Source organism: Gymnoscopelus braueri, assembly GCF_963280865.1.
Source record: "Gymnoscopelus braueri genome assembly, chromosome: 19".
Taxonomy (NCBI): Eukaryota; Metazoa; Chordata; class Actinopteri; order Myctophiformes; family Myctophidae; genus Gymnoscopelus; species Gymnoscopelus braueri.
In genome coordinates, this window is record NC_137621.1 from 32,283,333 (window position 1) to 32,302,222 (window position 18,890).

At 41.0% G+C, this 18,890-nt stretch overlaps 1 protein-coding gene across 9 annotated transcripts in view; it reads left to right on the forward strand.

Moving 5' to 3' along the window:
• Positions 1 to 16,316, forward strand: part of trim9 (tripartite motif containing 9) — a gene marked incomplete at its 5' end in the record, with an annotated part of 47,169 nt that extends 30,853 nt beyond the window's left edge. For 2 of the 9 annotated variants that reach the window (XM_080414595.1, XM_080414597.1), the window contains 7 exons: positions 183 to 293; positions 1,096 to 1,249; positions 3,491 to 3,636; positions 9,702 to 9,840; positions 13,124 to 13,427; positions 14,196 to 14,358; positions 16,179 to 16,316. In XM_080414595.1, coding sequence (XP_080270721.1) covers positions 183 to 293; positions 1,096 to 1,249; positions 3,491 to 3,636; positions 9,702 to 9,840; positions 13,124 to 13,427; positions 14,196 to 14,358; positions 16,179 to 16,256 — 1,095 coding nt within the window. In that variant the 3' untranslated portion in view covers positions 16,257 to 16,316. Of the gene's footprint in view, positions 1 to 182; positions 294 to 1,095; positions 1,250 to 3,490; positions 3,637 to 9,701; positions 9,880 to 11,702; positions 11,742 to 13,123; positions 13,428 to 14,195; positions 14,359 to 16,178 lie in introns of all 9 variants that reach the window. The other 7 variants (XM_080414598.1, XM_080414599.1, XM_080414600.1 and 4 more) reach the window with 5 other exon arrangements.
• Between the last annotated feature and the right edge of the window lie 2,574 nt (positions 16,317 to 18,890).

Here is an 18,890-nt window from a genome sequence, read left to right on the forward strand (position 1 = left end):
CATACAGTACTTCTGCAAAGTCTACGGTATATTGTAGGTCTTGCATACTTCACATTTATGTGTAGGCTATATAATGTATATAATATTTATGCTTCATTTCCCTTAATTCACTTTGTCTTTTATATATTCTTTCTTCTCCCTCCTTTGCTTCCCTCTTCTTTTCTCCATGGCTCCTGTCCCAGGTGGTTCGAGACCAGATCTCCCACTGTACAGTGAAACTACGTCAGACCACCGGACTGATGGAGTACTGTCTAGAGGTTATCAAGGAGAACGACCCCAGCGGCTTCCTACAGGTCAGATGTCACTTTCCGTATGGGTTGTGGAATCTCCGATGTTGAATTATTTAGAAGACGAGGGTTGTCTTTTGGAATAAAGGGCTTTAGTGAAATTTATACTAGGGTCAGATTATTTCATGGCTAAGTGCTCCTTTTGATTTTATGCTTTGTAAGTGCACAGAGTGTGTTGGCATAATGTACTCATTATGACTTGCTTATAATATTTTTCATATTAATGGTATGGCATTTTCAGATTTTTAATGGATAGTGAAGAGTAGAGGCACAAGGAAAGAAGGGTTGAGAGCAGCGATGCCACGTGGCACACAGGTCTTGAGTAGAGCCAGACCGATATATGGGTTTGGCCGATATATCGGCCATTATTTTACTTTTTGGACGACATCGGTATCTGCAATTAATTATGCAGCCGATGTGTCCCTATTTTTTACCACTTTCAACCTGGCATCCCTATATTAGGCATGTCATTTCAGAAATGTAAACAATAACCGATCTACGTGAGCTTGTAAATCGGCAGATATTAAAAACATTTGAAATGGTGGTTAAGTGGTTATGAAAATATGTGTATGTAGTATATGTATTATTTGGTGTTCATTTATTTTTTGCGTATAAGTAAAATGTTCAAGATTCATTCATGTCCAAAATTGGGATCGGCATCGGACCCAAAAATCTGCCATCAGATTGAAACCCAGTGCATTATGTTGACAGCACACTAACAGACCAGTCCACTCCACACTGTACTGTTCACTACAGACTGGAATGGAATGGAATCGTGACCATAGTTATTACCCCGTCTTTCTACCAGATCTCTGATGCCTTGATCCGGAGGGTGCACATGACAGAGAGCCAGTGGGGGAAGGGAACCCTCACTCCCAGGATGACCAGTGACTTTGACCTGACCCTGGACAGTGGACCCCTCCTGCAGACCATCCACCAACTGGACTTTGTCCAGATGAAAGGTAGAGAGAAGTTGTTGAAGACATTATTATGTCAGGTGCAGGTATTTTAAGGAGGATTACACCATGGCCTTGTCTCATTGGCTGGCAGGTGTCCAAATCAATCATAGTCCCAGTCAATAGCTAAATCACCATTCTTCTAAAATCTTAACATATCCTGAGCATTGATTTAGAATCTAAATGCTCATGATATGTTAAAGGGGAAATCCACCCATTTTCAATATTTAACTATGTCATTAATATAGCATAAAGGAGTTGTGTGGAAATAAGAAAAAATTTAAAAAAAAATTAACATTGCAAAAAAAATTAACATTGCAAAAAAATTAACATTGCAAATTACACTGTGATGACTCATCATGGTGTAATTTGCAATGTTAATTTTTTTGCAATGTTAATTTTTTTTGCAATGTTAATTTTTTTTTTAATTTTTTCTTATTTCCACACAACTCCTTTATGCTATATTAATGACATAGTTAAATATTGAAAATGGGTGGATTTCCCCTTTAAATTGCATGTAACCATAATACACAAGCTATAGCAGCAGTTTGTTGGACGAGAAGGTGGTCAACACAGCTTTCGTTTGCCGTTTTTATATGAATATCGTCAATTACTTAAGTAAAAAGTATAAACACAGCCTTTATTTTTTCTTTGGGAAGTGGCTATGGGTATAAGCACGATAATGCACTCGATAAGGGAGTTTTTGTCATGGAGTTTACGTCATGGAGTTCTTCAGCTCCACCTTGTCTGTTACTTTCCTATTTGGGAACAACCTGGGCTGCTTTACATAAGACCCTATTGACTGAGTGTTCTTGTTTCTGAGTGCAAAGACATTTTCTGCATTCACATATCCCTGCTGCCTCTGTTTATATTGTGAACAATAACAGATGGCATCCGAGGTGATAATGTAGAGGAGGGAAGTTCAGGGAGCCGTCTTTCGTTAAGTTCAGCATGACCTGCATTTAATTTGTCTTTGTGCATGAACAGCCAACCATATGGTTGGTGTACTGTACTATTTACTAATGAAAAATATTCTGTAAAATGCTTACCAAAGGAGGATTGATGCATATCAGCCTACATATTCACAAGATCTTAAGATGAGGGAATGATAGCTTAGCCCACTGGTTCTCAACGTCGCTTCCAGGGAACACCAGGTGTCCAAATGGATCCGTATTAAGGGACCTTTAAGGGTCCATTTCGTCCATTTCTACACTCTCAGTGATAGATTGGAGTCTCCGAGATAAAATATTGTATCAAATGGGGGTCCGGTCGGTGGGCTACTGCATATCAAACTGAGGGTCCTTAAAATTTAAAAGGTTGAGGATCACTGGCTCATGCTGCGTTCACACTTGCAGCTACAAAGGGACACAGCATATCTGTTACTGAGTCGCTGTGGAAGTGATAAACACACTTCCCGTCATCAAGCGTACATTCCGACTAGCAAGAAAAATATAGCAAAATAAAGCCTGTGATTAAAAAGAACATGGAACTAGCCGACGGAAATAATTGGTTTCCCCCATTGCAAGCAGGAATTGTGTGAAGAGAAGGTGAATGGAAATTGTTAAACAACATTTTTGTAGCTTTTGTCATTGTGTAGCTTTGCAGCTGCAGATGAAGCCAGATCAACTAGGATTGTAGCTTTGTAGATTTTGTAGCACCTACAAACATTGGGTGTCACTTTGTATCTTCATGTTGGTTTCCATTGAAAATGAATGGAAGACTGTAGCTTTGTATCTGCCCGTGTGTGAACGCAGCATCAGCAGTCATTCTCCTTTCTCCCACCACCCCCACTGGGTCCCGCTGGGCATCCCAGGACAGAGCTGGCCATCTATTAAGTCTCTTCCTGTCAGCAGTTGAGATGCTGCTGCCCCAGTGGACCTCTACATAGATAGAAGATGGCTGGTGCCGCCACAGAGTAAAAAAATAAAACAGGTCCTCAGGAGTGCCCCCTGCCCTCCAAAAGACCTGAGACTCCTCAGCAGATAGAGTCCGCTGAGGATTGAGTGATGTGTTTCAGCCACGAAGGCGCTAAATTATATTCAACCGGTCCTTTACTGCACAGTCATGTCCAGTGGGAAGTGTGAGTGAGTGTGCCAGTTTTTTGTGCACGTGCACAAGCCTTGCGTATCGCAGTGGGGTGTAACTTGGCCTGGTTTTCCTGCACAGGAAAATCCTCAGTGTTATTTTATCCATTGGTTACTCTGAGTTAAATGAACTCTCAGGATTTTACTGTGTGCCTCCTCTCAGTCCCAGCGGCTCCCATGCTTCAGCTGGAGGAGTGCTGCACGCAGAACAACAGCGCCACGTTGTCATGGAAACAGCCGCCGCTCTCCACCATCGCCGTGGACGGCTACATACTGGAGCTGGACGATGGAAGCGGAGGAGCATTCAGGGTACGGAATAGTTTTTTACATCTGAAGCTGAGGTGAATCCCACACAACAAAAAACAACAGAAAAGAGTATTAAACACACCCAATTCTATTATTAATGCACGTTTATTTTGGTCTTGATCCAGGTGGATCTTTATCAGGTCAGGTTAGTGTTTACCCTTTACTGCAGTGGTTCTCAAACGTTTTTGTGCCGCGGACCCTCAAATTGATATATATTTGGGCGCGGACCCCATCTGAAATTGTATTGTGCCAGGGACCCCCAGAAGAGAAGATTTGCTATTCGCTATTCACCGAATAGGCAAATATTCTGTACAGGCACATGATGAATTATGACAAAACCCTTTTCGGCTTCAATTTATGAATTTCACATACAGTAGCATAGAGTAGAGTAGACCATACGATCATAGGCCATACGGTATGATCTCTGAGATATTTTAATAGGGTTTCTACTCGCACAATGTTGTTTGCTCTTCCTATTATCTGTCCGACACACAAGAACATAGATCTGTTTAGGCATTTTGTGTACAAACACAAACATAAACTGTTATCATCAGACATAAGCAATTAGTACATTTAACAGTATACCCAACCACCCACTTCCCACATAGCTTTGGTTTCCCACCTTACCAACATGACACCCTCCCATCCCTACTAGTCATACTTCACACCCACCCTCCCATCATACTTCTCTCCTATATCCCATCCAGTCAAACCTCCCACCCAAAACAAAGAGCTGAGTACATATGCAAACACATACTGTATACCTAATATTAGGGGTGTGCCGATACACTAATTTCACCAAACGATACGATACGATATTTGGCTCACAACTTCGATACGATTTCGATACGATACGATACGCACTTTTTTATTATGAAAATATATGGGGGAGAAAAAATGCAAACAAATAATTCTGTTTTTGCATTATTCAGACGCAAACTAGCCGTTTTGAATCCAAATAGGGCAATAGTGTGACACCTGACCCAAAAAAAATAACATGTTGTCACCCTTTTCACCTCGGGCTGTTTGCATGCCTGATTATTATTATTGTAAAAAAATAAAATAAATAAAATAAAATCTTTTTTTCAAAACGATATTTTTTTTTTCCAAAACGATACATATCGTCACGAAAACGTATCGCGATATATCGCAGGACGATATATCGGCACACCCCTACCTAATATATAAGCAGCAACTTCAAGGAGCACCCATTTTCAACCGTATCTTCATACAGTATAATTGGTCCTTTCAAATGTTCCTCATAACACATTATCCGTTTACTCTCTCTGCATCTCATTGGTAATCTACGGACAGTTCAGAGACCTGCTTACCAATGACATCATCGATGGGGATACTAAGCTAATACAAACTACTGCCTTTCTCTTCCTGGAAAGTTAGCATGCTGAAAAACAAGACATTGTTCTTGCAACAATAACAAATAATTACAAAAAAATTACCAAACCTGCCTACCGATGATGTCATGGGTAGTTAGGTTTCTGAACTGTCCACAGTGTGAGTAGACCAAAATGGTGCTCTTATAATGAACATTAGTGAGGACCAATTATATGAAGATAGGTTGAAAATGGGTGGTCTGTTCAGATCAGGACATTAAATAAATAAATAATTAAATAAGTGAAATAAAGTTAATGTGGGGGGTGTTTAGGGAGCCTTTTACAGAGGATCTAATCTCCTCAAGTTTGATGCAAGACCTCCGCAATCCGTCAACCATGGCTAGGAGTGGAAATGTGTTTTGTTTTGAGGAGAATAAGATGTCTGGCTAACAGAGTTGTGAGGTAATAGCTCTCTGCATGGCTACTGGAAAGTTGTCCCCCACAGGGATTCCAAATATGGCTGTGAGGTTCTATGGGAATATAAAATACACTGTGATAATATTTTGAGTATTTCTGTCAAGTGTCAATTAATCTGGGGCAGGCCCACAGCATATGAATAAGATTGGCAGGCGATTGCTTACATCTATAGCGGATATCACTTACATTTGGGAATATTCTTGGCCAACCTTGTGGGCTCAAACTTGGGACCTTCTTTTTTCCAGGCGGCCTCCCTACTCAGCTATGGCTGCCCATAATCAGACAATCCTGTTTAAATCGTTTGAACGCTTTTCAAAAACATTGGGGACATTTTCACAAATGATATAATAAAATGACTTGGTAAAGAAAACGGCCAGGTATTGAAACCCTTGATTGTGTAAATGGGATTGTCTCCTCACATAAAACCTGTTTGATCTATGGAGATAAGGCATCTGAGAACTTGTTGAAAATGGGTAGCCAAGTCCACGTTCAAAAGTGAAATAGATCTGTAGCTACCGCAGAGTAAGGGATGTTTGTCCTTTTTGATTAATAAAAGTAATGTTTGCCTACGATAAGGTAGAGGGCAAGCTGCCATTAAAAAAAATCCTCATATTTCCTGTAAAACTGGAGACACTGAAGCGGAAAAGTGTTTTCAAAATTTGACAGTAAACCCATCCCCGCTTGGGAGTTAATTGCCTGGATATGGGGTCACCCAGGCTCCTGGCAAGATTCTCATCGGCTTTGGGAATGGGGATCTGATCAAGAGAGTTGTCGTCATCCCAAATATCGGGAGCACATTGAGTCCTGCAGGGTCGGAGATAGTTTCTTCTGTTGGAGATTTGAGTCAGCTCTTTAGAAATGCTGCTTAAACCTAAGTAGCTGAAACTCAGATTTGGTTGTTGATAATAGGTCAAATTTCCTCTGAAGCTGTAGACATTGGTTGAAAAGAGGCACTCCTTTGAATCAGAATAGCAACACCTCTGGCTCTCTCACTGAAACTTGAGTGATATTGATATATATATGTAGCCCACCCATGTTCTTTTGTCATGGGTGTTTCACTTTTGTCGTGAAACAACACGATTGTCCCCTTTCAATTCGCGCAAGTGGGCTACTGTTTTATTTGTCTTAGTAATCTGATTAGCACCTTTGACGTTCCATGAGACAAAGCAAATGTTATTATTATTGTTAATAATTTTAGCAGCCCTCTATTACAGTGGTGAAGAACGTCCTGAGTAGCATTTGCACTGAGAGAAGGGGGAGGAGGATGCCAGAACATAGATTTGTTCCAAAATCAGTTATACATGATTGGACAAATGTCACGCCTACACTGTCAAATGATTGATAGCGAAAAAAATCAAACTCATCATGGTGCTGGATAAATGACAGTAGGTCACTTAAACCTTTCATGGTCTACATTACACGTTGACAGAGCGGAGGCTTTATTTATAGACTATATATACAGTATATTGACTAATAACCTTAATGTGGTTTTGTGTTTGACTCAATCGTCCACATTTAGATTACAGCAATAAATGTGACACATACAAATAGTTGCTATAGTAACTAGGATCTTAATGATCTATGATGGCGGGGTAATCTCAACAAAGGACTCCTTCATTTGGCGCCATGGAGGGCATCACCACCAGTGCAACCAGGGGAAGGTGAAAGCAAGTCATTGTCGCTGAGTCCCCTTGGGTGGACGTATGGCTGGCGGTTTCATGTGCGATGTGTGGGGCCTTGTTGCGGAGGAGCTCTGATTGATATGAGCACGTGACGCTGAAGGGAATTAAATGACACTGTGTCAGGGAGGGTGGGTGCGGTAATGCAGCTGTTAGATGGGGCGATTCCACAGGAAGTGCGATCGGAGATCAAGGCTGTGTGCATACACTTACAGAGGTCAGTGGTGTAAAAGGACCCTCCCTGTCTCTACATCGTGAGCCCACCTGCTTTGTTGCAGCAAGAGTCTTATTCCCCCCTCAACAATGGAGTCAAGACAATGACAGGGCATATCTGTTTCAGCCTTCTGTACCTTAAAATTAGAGCAGGTTCCTCTACAACCAGTATAGGGATTTAAGCTTGTTCTACTCTACTCAACAGTGACTCTGGGGCAACAGCAAAATGTGTATTTATTATTATTTTTCAGTTTTTGCTTTTATTTTGACTTTTTTCTATAATATACAAACATTACTGAACAACACCTACCCTGCTGAACACAATTAAAAATTCAATTGTGCTGCAACTCATGTTAGAGGTGACTTTGTGGAGGTTGGGGCCCCCATTGATGGCTAGCTAACCACAGTCACCTGGCCACCATAAGCTCTGAACAATCTTCACCCTCCTCAGCCGCCCAAAACTCATTCTGTGACGTTAATTGTCTGTATACATCGACAGGTCGACTTTGTCTCGATTACAAGTGCTGCGTCAGAGCATCTAATTTATGAACAACTCGCGACAGATGCACCAACTGTATTTGTTAGCTACTAATTGGCCGGCGGTCGATGCCAAATTGCCGTTCAGCCTGGAGTCAGTTTTGTTACTTGGCGGCCATTTTACTGGTACACTGCAGTTTGGCTGCTTAACCAGAGCAATGCAGAAACAAGCCACGCTAGATGAGTGTGCATGAGTTGATTCTTCTCTGACCATGAAAAATTCTGTATTTTCATGTTGATTTTTGAACTGTTTGGTTGCTACTATATATGTCTATGAAATTAACTCAAGGACCCCAACGGAAACAAGTCCGCAAGGACTTTTTTGGCCGGACCTTTTAGACAAAAGCATTATAAATGTAACTGTGTTGTTTTACATTCTTTTGCCTAATAAAAATTTCAATCAATCAATCAATCAATCAATCAATCAATCAATCAATCAATCAATCAAATCAATCAATCAATCAATCAATCAATCAATGAAAAGCACCCACATGCACTTTAAAAATGGATTCCATGGTCTCACTGGGTCAATTTAAAAACTTGCTCGCTAATCTTGTTGTTTTAAATTGTCACTGTTTTAATTAAGCTGTCTTTATTACTGTTTTATTTTTCAGTTTTTTGCTGTTTTCACATCACATACATAACTTGTTTTATCCTGCTGTTCTTATTCATCATTATTATTTACACTGTTGTATTATGCTTTCTGTAATCTCGGCATCATTGAAAATGAGGGTTCTGCCCTCAATGTATTCCCGAGAAAATAAATAAAGGTTGAAAAAAAAAAAAAAAAAAACATATTCAAACGTGCCATGTACAGTACATACACATGTTTGTTTTAGTTATGTATTACAGCACTGGTCCTCAATGTGGGGTCCGGGGATCCCCAGGGGTCCTTGAGGGGTTTCCAGGGGGTCCCCACCTAAATGATTGAATAGTTAGGTACCAAATGAACCATTCCATTTGCACACTCAGCGTTAAATTAACAACGAGAATTTTACAGTATAAAAAAACTAAACAATATCAATTGGGGGTCCATAGCGTGATACACCTTGAAATTGAAAAGGTTGAGAATCACTGTAATACAGTATGCTTACTTAACCTTGTGAAAGAGGTTCTGAATCTCAATGGGACAATTTCTGGATAAATAAAGGTGAAATAAAACAAATCAAATCAATGGTGTACATACAACATGTAACAGCGAGGGAAGTTTTGTTACCATCTGCTCCTATGTGACTCACTGCAGATCAGCACGCTGAGCTCAGAGTGGTCTATTTATACTCTGTAGTGTGGGCTGGCTCACCCCACGCACAATTGTACCGACACTCACGTATTATTCTACTTCCCACTGTGTGTCCAAATGGGACATTCTCGCTGAAAACCCCCTGGAGACAGAACCGGATGTATTAACCATTTAAACCCTCTATTCTTCGTAAAACAGACCTGAGTTGGAAATGTACCAGGTGGACCACTTTTTTCCATCTACACCAAATGTCTTCCCCAAAAATAGCCGATCTACAAGCTCACAACACATGTTGAGAGCTTGTAGATTGGCTATTTTTGGGTAATGTTCTCCCGAGATTAGGTACTGCATGCTGAGGTTCAAGTGGTAAAAAAAGAGACCCACTTGTATCTTAAAAGTACATGTCATACGTTCACTCAATCTGCTAGCAATTCAACGTTTGTGTTTAATAGGTTTTGTGTGTGTGTGTGTGTGTGTGTGTGTGTGTGTGTGTGTGTGTGTGTGTGTGTGTGTGTGTGTGTGTGTGTGTGTGTGTGTGTGTGTGTGTGTGTGTGTGTGTGTGTGTGTGTGTGTGTGTGTGTGGCTTCACAGGAAGTGTATGTGGGGACGGAGACCATCTGCACTGTGGATGGGCTCCACTTCAACAGTACGTACAAGTCCAGAGTGAAAGCCTTCAACGTCAGTGGATTGGGCCAGTACAGCAAGACCCTGTTAATGGCGACCTCAGACAGTACGTTCAGCAACCTCTCCACATCCAACACAGTCAGATGTGTTCATTCACTGCTTCTCAACATTGGCTCCGGGGGGCCCTAGCGGTCCAAATGAACCGCTGGCAGTCCATTTGGGTACAATGTAAAATCCACAGTGTTATCTTTTATTTGTTTAGGATTTTTTTTTGCTTTTTCTGCCTTTATTGATAGATACAGTAGACTGACAGGAAATGGTGAGAGAGAGATGGGGAATGACACGCAGAAAATGTCATCGGGATTCGAACCTGCGACACGCTGCCAGGCGTGCATTAGCAGCCTAGGTGTCCGGACCGCTACGCCAGCCGTCCGGGCCAAATCCACAGTGTTAATTTAACTCTGAGAGTGTACACATGGAACCAAATGGACGGGTCCATTTGGTTCCACTTAAACACTATCAGAGTTAAAGAACTGTAAGGGTCCATTTGGACTCCCGGTGGTCCCCCGATTTAAATTTGAGAACCAGTGTGTTAATTCAGCTCTGAGAGTGTACAAATGTATACTGTACATTGTATGTACTACTCATGTGGCAGTGTGATTTTAATGGGACATTGCACCCTTAAACAGAATTTACTTGAATTTACTGAACTGAACTGATAAAAAACAATTTTTACACAAAAGTCTGTATGCAAATTCTGTTTGAGAGTGCACTTTAGCTTTAAAACAACCTCATATAGTACAATAGTACAGTATGTATAATCCACCTGTATGTCTGCTCCCATTAGCGCTCTCCTGCAATAAGCCTTATTTATACGTTGTCATACGATGCGTTGGTTGCGCACCAAAAATAGCAGATGTGTTGTTGTGTGCTTGCAGATTGGTTATTATTGGTGCGACGCGCCATATGGCATAAGTACAAATTAAAACATTAGATGGGGACGGTCGTTGTCCATCATTCGACTTGAATTGATATATATTCACACAGCGGCCATATTGCTCTTATGTCATACTCGGGGGGGGGGGGGCATTGTGTGAATATGGTCAATGGCTCAGACAGCCCCCTGGCCACACACACAAAAGCAGCTGATGAGGATGAGCTTTTTTTTTTTTTTAATCTTTTCCCCACAGAGTGACATCTCTTGTTATGACTGAAATTAGTTGGATTTTGACAGCTTGAATCCTTTACGTAATTTGTGTTTTATTTATCTTTCTCAATCAAGTTGCCGGAGGTTTAATGGTTGAAAGGAGATTTTTAGGAGATTTTTCACTGGACTGTGAGTCTATAATATTGTTCTGGGCATCTGTGGTGGTTTCTTTTTTTAGATCATTGATCTTTGACCTTTGGCCCCTAAGCTGAACCAGCTTCCCTGATAAAATGTGCTTTAGCCCTGTTGGCCACGCCTCCCCGACCCCTCTACACTGTAAAAAAAAACAGTGTTAATTTAACTCTTGAGAGTGTACAACCAAATGTGGAACCAAATGGACCCCAACCCATTTGTTACTCCGAGAGTATACAAATATTACGGGTCCATTTGATAAAATCTTTACACTCTTGGAGTCAAATTAACACTAAGAATTTTACTGTGTACTCTGTCTGCTTTAACAGCGTCATCCCCTTCTCTTTTCTCTCTCCTCTCTCTCTCTCCCTCCCTCTCACTCTCACTGTCTATCGTTTGGTGTCCCTTCTGTTCTATCGCTGTTTCTCTCGCTGCCACTGTTCTCTCTCTCTTTGTCTCTTTATATCCCCTGTTCTCTATTGTGGTCTCTCTCTCTCTCTCTCTCTCTCTCTCTCTCTCTCTCTCTCTCTCTCTCTCTCTCTCTCTCTCTCTCTCTCTCTCTTCCTGTCTCTCTCACTCTCCAATTCTCCCTCTCTTTCTGGCTATCCTCCATTCATTTCACATTTCAGCTGGACTCCCCCCATGTGATATGCAATCTCTAGGCTCAGGTATGGACGGGTCCTTGTGAGACCTCTCATTGCTGACTGTCTCCATTGCTCCCATCCCTGTCCTGCCCATCGCCTGTTACATTAGAGCAAATCTCTCACTATGAAACCAAAAGGGACGGGCAATTGGCTGTTCCATGGGCTGCAATTATTAAGCTTTCTGGATAGACTTCTAAAGCACATTGCCGTTTATTTCCCTTGGGAAATAAATAGGTGTGCTATTCCACTTTGTGAAAGAGAAACACAATGACAACCGGCACCTGTGTATAGTGCCTATAATTAAAATTACCCCTGAGGTCAAAGTAACGTTTTATAGCATAGAATAGTGCAATATGATACATTTTACAGGGTATATCCCAAGCCGACGTAAAATTTTGCCAGGAGCCCATAAGAATTGCAAATGCCCGTTCTTAAGGATGCTCACCTTCTCCTATGCACAATAGTTAGTTATACAATAGCTGGAAATAGTATTTTCACAGACATTTGAATAGTTGTAATTTGCATTCTAGTCAATTATAGATGATCATCACATTTAATCATGTGCACTCATAATATTATTTGTTCTTACATACTGTAAGGATGATTGTTCCTGTATAACGTCACCTCATTGCACCCCTTCCTCTAGCCCGCTGGTTCTCAATGTCAGGTCTGGGGACCACCAGCGGTCTAAATGGTCTGTCTGAGAGTTAAATTAACACTGAGGATTTTACAGTTATAGATTTGGGTCTCCGAGATAAAACATTGTATCAAATCACAGTTTAGATTGGGGTATCAGTCTAGTGATCGGGGTGGCAGTGGCTCAGGGGTAGAGTGGCGGGTAGAGCGGCCGGATAGTTCGATCCCGGGCTCTCCCAGAGTTAGTGTCGAAGTGTCCTTGAGCAAGACACTGAACCCCTAATTGCTCCCGATGAGCAAGTTGCATGGTTTCCTCCACCATCGGTGTGTGAATTGGTGAATGTAATGCACAATCTATGTAAAGCGCTTTGGATAAAAGCGCTATATAAATGCACCATTTAGTGATTCTTAACCTTTTTAACTTCAAGGACCCCCAGTTTGATATGCATTAGGCCTCAGATCCCCCATTTGACACATTTTCTATCTCTGGGACCCCAATCTACATTGTAAGATGCAGAATGTTCATTTAACTCTGAGAGTGTGCAAATGGAACCGAATGGACCCTTAAATTTGCACACTCTCAGCGATACAGACCTGTAAGGGTCCATTTGGACCCCCCTGGTGGTCCCCGGACCCCTACGTTGAGAAACAGTGCTCTAGCCTCATATACCACTGTTGTAAAGTCTTTTCAGCATCATTACAGTGATGTGCCTGGAATTTTGTATTACAGTCACCTACCGCTCTGACACCACATCCTTCTGCTTCCACAGTCGCCTGGTTCACCTTTGACCCCACGTCCGCCCACCCTGACATCATCTTCTCCAACAACAACCTGACGGTGACATGCAGCAGCTACGACGACAGGGTCGTCATGGGAACCACCGCCTTCTCCCGCGGCGTGCACTACTGGGAGATGACAGTGGATCGCTACGACAACCACCCGGACCCGGCGTTCGGGGTGGCCCGCGGTGACGTCCTGAAGGATGTGATGCTGGGGAAGGACGACAAGGCCTGGGCCATGTATGTGGACAACAACCGCTCCTGGTTCATGCACAACAACTCACACACCAACAGGTAAGAAAGGGGAGTCTGTTAAAGCAGTGGTTCTCAAAGTGGGGTCCAGGGACCCCCCAGGGGTCCTCAAAGGGATTCCAGGGGGTCCCCAGCTAAATGTGTTAATATAGCATCAAAAATCTATTTTAAGGGCCATTCTCACCAAGCACAATGACGATAACTATAAAACTCCATAATATTTCACCTTTTATGTTTGAAGACTTTATTTTGAAGACTTTGAATGGGTTGAGCCCACTCAGGTGGTACCAAAAATAAAGTCTTCAAAAGGAGCTATAGTGTGCAAACTTTTTTTACTTTCTTGTTGATGTTTGTCGTTTGAAGTACAGCACCTGCCTTTGTATGGTATGCTGATGTGCGCAACCTCCTTTGATCTTCGTTGTACCTTTTTATGTTTTTCCATAAATTAATGCCCTACTTCATCGTACAAGTGTATCGCGCAAAAGAAGCGAAAATAGCAGATGCGACGCATTCTGAACAATATTGAACGTGAAAGTGATTAAGACATAAGTATTGAACCAATGAAGAGTATTAACAAGAATACATTGGATCCATTGGAAAACATATTATTTTTTCCATTTCCTGAAAAGTAACAGTTCTGGACAAGGTTTCCACCCGACAGTGACGATATGCTAGTTATATTGTATTAATATACCATACAGATTGATCAAAAATATCAAAAAATGTCAAAAGAAATCAAAAAATGTTTTTTTTATTCATACCAAAAAGTTCCGGATTGCAGCTTGAGAATGAGAATGTGACTGTCTATAGGACCGATGGTGGAATCAGTAAAGGAGCTACAATAGGAGTGCTGCTTGACTTCACCCGCGGGCTCCTCATCTTCCTCATCAATGATGAGCAGCAGGGTCCCGTGGCCTTCGAGGCTCTGGAGGGGATCTACTACCCGGCTATCAGCCTCAACCGCAACGTCCAGGTAAGAGAGACTGAGTCAAATGGATTTGACTTTTGATTTTAACTGGTTATTAGGGTTGCCAACTACCTGAAATTCAAATAAGCCATACGTGAACAAGTTCAAACAGCTCATATACATATACTATAATACAGGTTTTAATATAATATACAAAAACTGTACATACAGTATATACAGTGAGATTTTAGCTTTTTCTGGGCGTAATTTTTTTTTCTTAAAATGGCCAGAACGCACCAATGCAACTCCTTGCAACTGCCATTGGGGATAATGGTTTCAAGGAGTTGCATTGGTGTGGACTGGCCTTAATGTGTGTCATTGATTAATTCCCCAAAATAAGGAACAAAGTGTGCCCCTTATCAGTTCAATAAGGGACACGCTTTTTAGTTTCCAAATAAGGGACGACTCCTTATTTCAAGGGACGGTTGGTACTGGTTATGAAAGGAAGATAGTGTTCAAAAGCGGCATTAAAAGGGGTAAAACCGATACGAACACAGTAAACTAGAAAAGTGCGCTCCTTGGAGCCCAGATCCTCACCAGGCCAGGTGCCCACCCAGGGCCCACAAAGTTTGGAACGCAGTCATAGCCAATGGGAATGGAACCTGTAAAATCTGATACATCTTGATCACATGACTCCACAGATAATATGTACCCATTTGTGTGAGTTTTGGACTGAATTTGTTAGTGTGTCTTGAAGTAAATGCGAAATTGCTGAAAATATAGTCAGGCACAATGGCCTATCTGTGGAGGTCTGTCATAATCCATGGGATCCATGGAAAACGTGAAGCGAGCTGTTATAGCACCACCATGAGGCCGATTTGAAAGGATTGGTGTGGCGGTTCTTCCTTGGCCTACTGGCAGTAGTAAGTATCATGGCAATCGGACACTGCGTTCATGATTTTGTGAAAAACGGGCCCCTCCCGCAAACTTTGAAAGTCAATCGTAGCCAATCAGAAGGGCATCTGAAAAAGCAAACAGATACATCATGATCACGTGACCACAGCAATAATGTGTACCGTGTGTGAGTTTTGGACCAAATCTGTAGGAGTAGTAGCACAAAGTGTATAATGAATAAAACGCACAATAGCTGAAAATCGAACTTGCGAAAACATAACCCTCCGCCTTCGGCCGTTCAAGGATAATAAACTAGATTAAAAACCTAAACACTACCACTCAGGACTCACTGCTCAGGTCACATGATTGTGTGAGGACCTTGATGCAAGCAGACATACGTGTAGTTTGGAACAGGCTTGAGTTTTTACTTGTAAAAAAAAGGATCATTAACTCCATGAGGGCTGTTTTAAGTCATTGGGAGGTACCTGCACGTAGTATGGTACTCCCTTTGTGAGTAATAAACCTTACAAATAATACCTAAAGTACTAAACCCTCAGAAAACAAAAGTTCTAAAAGATATAACAGTTAATATTGCTGAGTTTACTTTAGCCATAAGCAAGAGTTCTTATTGGTAATAATAACCTACTGTTTCCAAACTGCTGCAGTGCTCAACATGATAGCTCAATATCTCCACCTGCAGGCCAAAGAAAAAAATTAACTTTATTGGGTGTCACGCCAAATTAAAAAGTGCATCAGGATGTAACACATCCACCCATAGTCGTGGGTGAAAGTATGAATTAAAAATGGGTAATTGTTTAAACAGATCATACCGATTAAATAGAATTTACCAGACCATAAACATTTTATTACATATTGAAAACACTTCAAACAATGACTAAAGTGTGTTAAATTCTGAATGGAAAAACATAAAATGTATAATGTAATATTATAATATAATTAAATTAATCTTTGACTTATTCTCTGCTCTGTAGGTGACCCTGCATACCGGCTTACCCATCCCTGATTTCTACACCCCTGGGGAGGCAGACCCCAATGGTTCTGTGTGCTAAACACACTCCTCAGTGATTCAGGAAAACAAAACTCCACCCTCCCCATCCCTTCCCTGCTCCCATTTGATCAAAGTCAATGGATGGACTCTGGGTGCAGTTTACATTTAGAGCATAGCTTATAACCGCTGTGTTTGAAATCAGAAGCATGGTTCATCAAGTGAAAAGGCCAGCCGAACGAGTTGACTGTGGGAAATGAGCCATTGTTAAATGATCTACATCTAGTACAGTATATCTTCTCCTTCAGTCTCACATGCACACACACATGCATGACACACACACACACACACACACACACACACACACACACACACACACACGTGCGCAAATCCATGCTCGCAAAGATACGCAATTAACTTTATCCTCCGACCATTTTGTCCATGAACATGTCACGTGGCGTTTTGTCCACCAGATAGAGCACTATTAAGAAAACAAAAACAAGAATCCACAATTCATGTGCCTGTAGATGAGGACTGGAAACTCACCGCTATGATCCCTGGGATGAGAGCAATACATGGACTCTCAGCCGTTTTACTGTTGTATCCTCGTCTGTGTACATGAGATGCTATTAGTGGCTTAGCTTTGTGAATTTTTCCATAATATGGTTTGTAAGATACGTCAATTATGTAATATACGGCCAGAAGCAAGGCCTTCAAGCAGGCCTTTCGTCATAGTGCAGCTCGGAAAGAGGACAGTGTAATTTTTGTTTATATATTATCAAGTATTCTGCTTACTGCTATGAGTGTAATCACTATGAGAACAGAATTTAAGGTGATGGTGATGACACTGAAGCCGGTGACAGTTGGGATGGTGGTTGATTTCATAACAGCCGATTGAACAAGGTGCTATTGCAACTCATGTAGTTAGAGCCCTTTTACTGTAAGTGACTGAACCCTGGTAGTTTTGTACTGTTGTTATTGAAACAATGATCTAATGTGAAGAGGTGTAATAGATAAAATACGTTATTGATGTTAAGAGCTTTTTCCACGACATGTCATTGCTTTTCTTTTTATACATGCATATATGAATGGGGGTGTGGGGGGTTCCAAATCTAGTCTTTATATGTCATTAAAGCAATCAAATAGTTCACAATGTGCTCTCAGCAGTCTCAGGTCTAATGAGAACTGGTTGTAGAACAAAAGTAACTCTGAAGTGTAATTTATACTCGTCGAAAATGGCTAACAATGTGATCTTGAAAAGCTGTTGTATTCGACGAGCGACTCTGTCATGCGAGTATAAAGTAGGGTTAAGGGCAGTTTTCATTGGAAGTTAAGTGCCAATGAGAGTTGCCCAAAATGGTGCCCTATGTTTCACTGTCCTAAGACATACAACTGAGACACTCAAGGTGCTATCCTGTGTTTAAGCTTCATGGGTGTGCCTTCTTCTCATCTTGAATAAGTACAGTAATAACAGACCTGCATAACTTTGCTACAAACCATGTTCATTGCTTTAGTAGATTATACTGTTACAGCCTGACTTCACTCTGCTGCTAAAATATTTTAATATGGTAAAAGGGCAAAAAAATATATAAAGAAGAAAGAAAACCTGTTAATGATAATTATGTTGCCTATGTGTAAGTGCAGTATTTAAGAGGGTATACAGTATCTCCCACTTTACAATTTCTCTAAGATTTCTATTTTTATTTTATTTTTTTACTTTTGGGATTCCATTTGATTGCAAGATATTTGGAGCTACTACCATAGTGCTGACTGTGGTAAATAATAGAATTTAGAGTGGTTTATAAACTTGGGTTGAAGTTAGATTTAGACTGCAGTGATTCAGCAAGCAGCGAGACTCTTGTCTGGCCTGGCTGCAAGGACCAGTACTGAACCCTGATTTATGTCACATTTAATTGGTTGTTTTTCAAGGTAAGCACTAAAGTTTAGTGACTAAACCATTTCTCCCTCTCTCTCTCACCCTCTTCCTGTATCTGCAGTACAAAAGCAGGCCCGTTACTGGAGGGTCACCGGCAAGCATGGCCATTATCACTGGATCATATAACCAGATTAGATTCCAGAACAAAAAGCGAGTTTATTAAATTGAAAAGTACAATTGTTGGTGTCCCAAACTACAGTACATAAAATTACAGAAGTGGTGAAAGTGATACTTCCTGGCAAGAGTGTATGTTTCAGTTCCTATCATTCTACAAATTGTATGATTGTACAGTATGATTTATGTTTGAACTAGCCAAATACACATTATTGTTTTCAGTGGTCACATCTTGTGGGAGTAACCCAGATCTGTGGCAGCCATTTTATTGATTATTATTAGAAATTACACATAGTCGCTGGGCGACAATGGCAACTGTTTCTCAAGATGCTCTAGTCTGTACAGGTGTGTGTGCTATCTACTCTGAACCTCATTGTTACTCCAAAAGTGATTCTGTTTGACCCGTTTGATGCTCGAAGATGGAATGTCATATATTAACATTATATTATTTACACTGTTACACATACTATATGTCTATGGAGACTTTTATGATTAGAAAGCATCGTTATTATTATTACTATTATTTTTAATATTTATTATGACTATTACGATGATCACGGTGATTAATTAAATGATTACCATTATTACCATATTACTACTGTTATGATTATTTGAAGTGTATTATGAGGTTATGTGTTTTCTGTATGT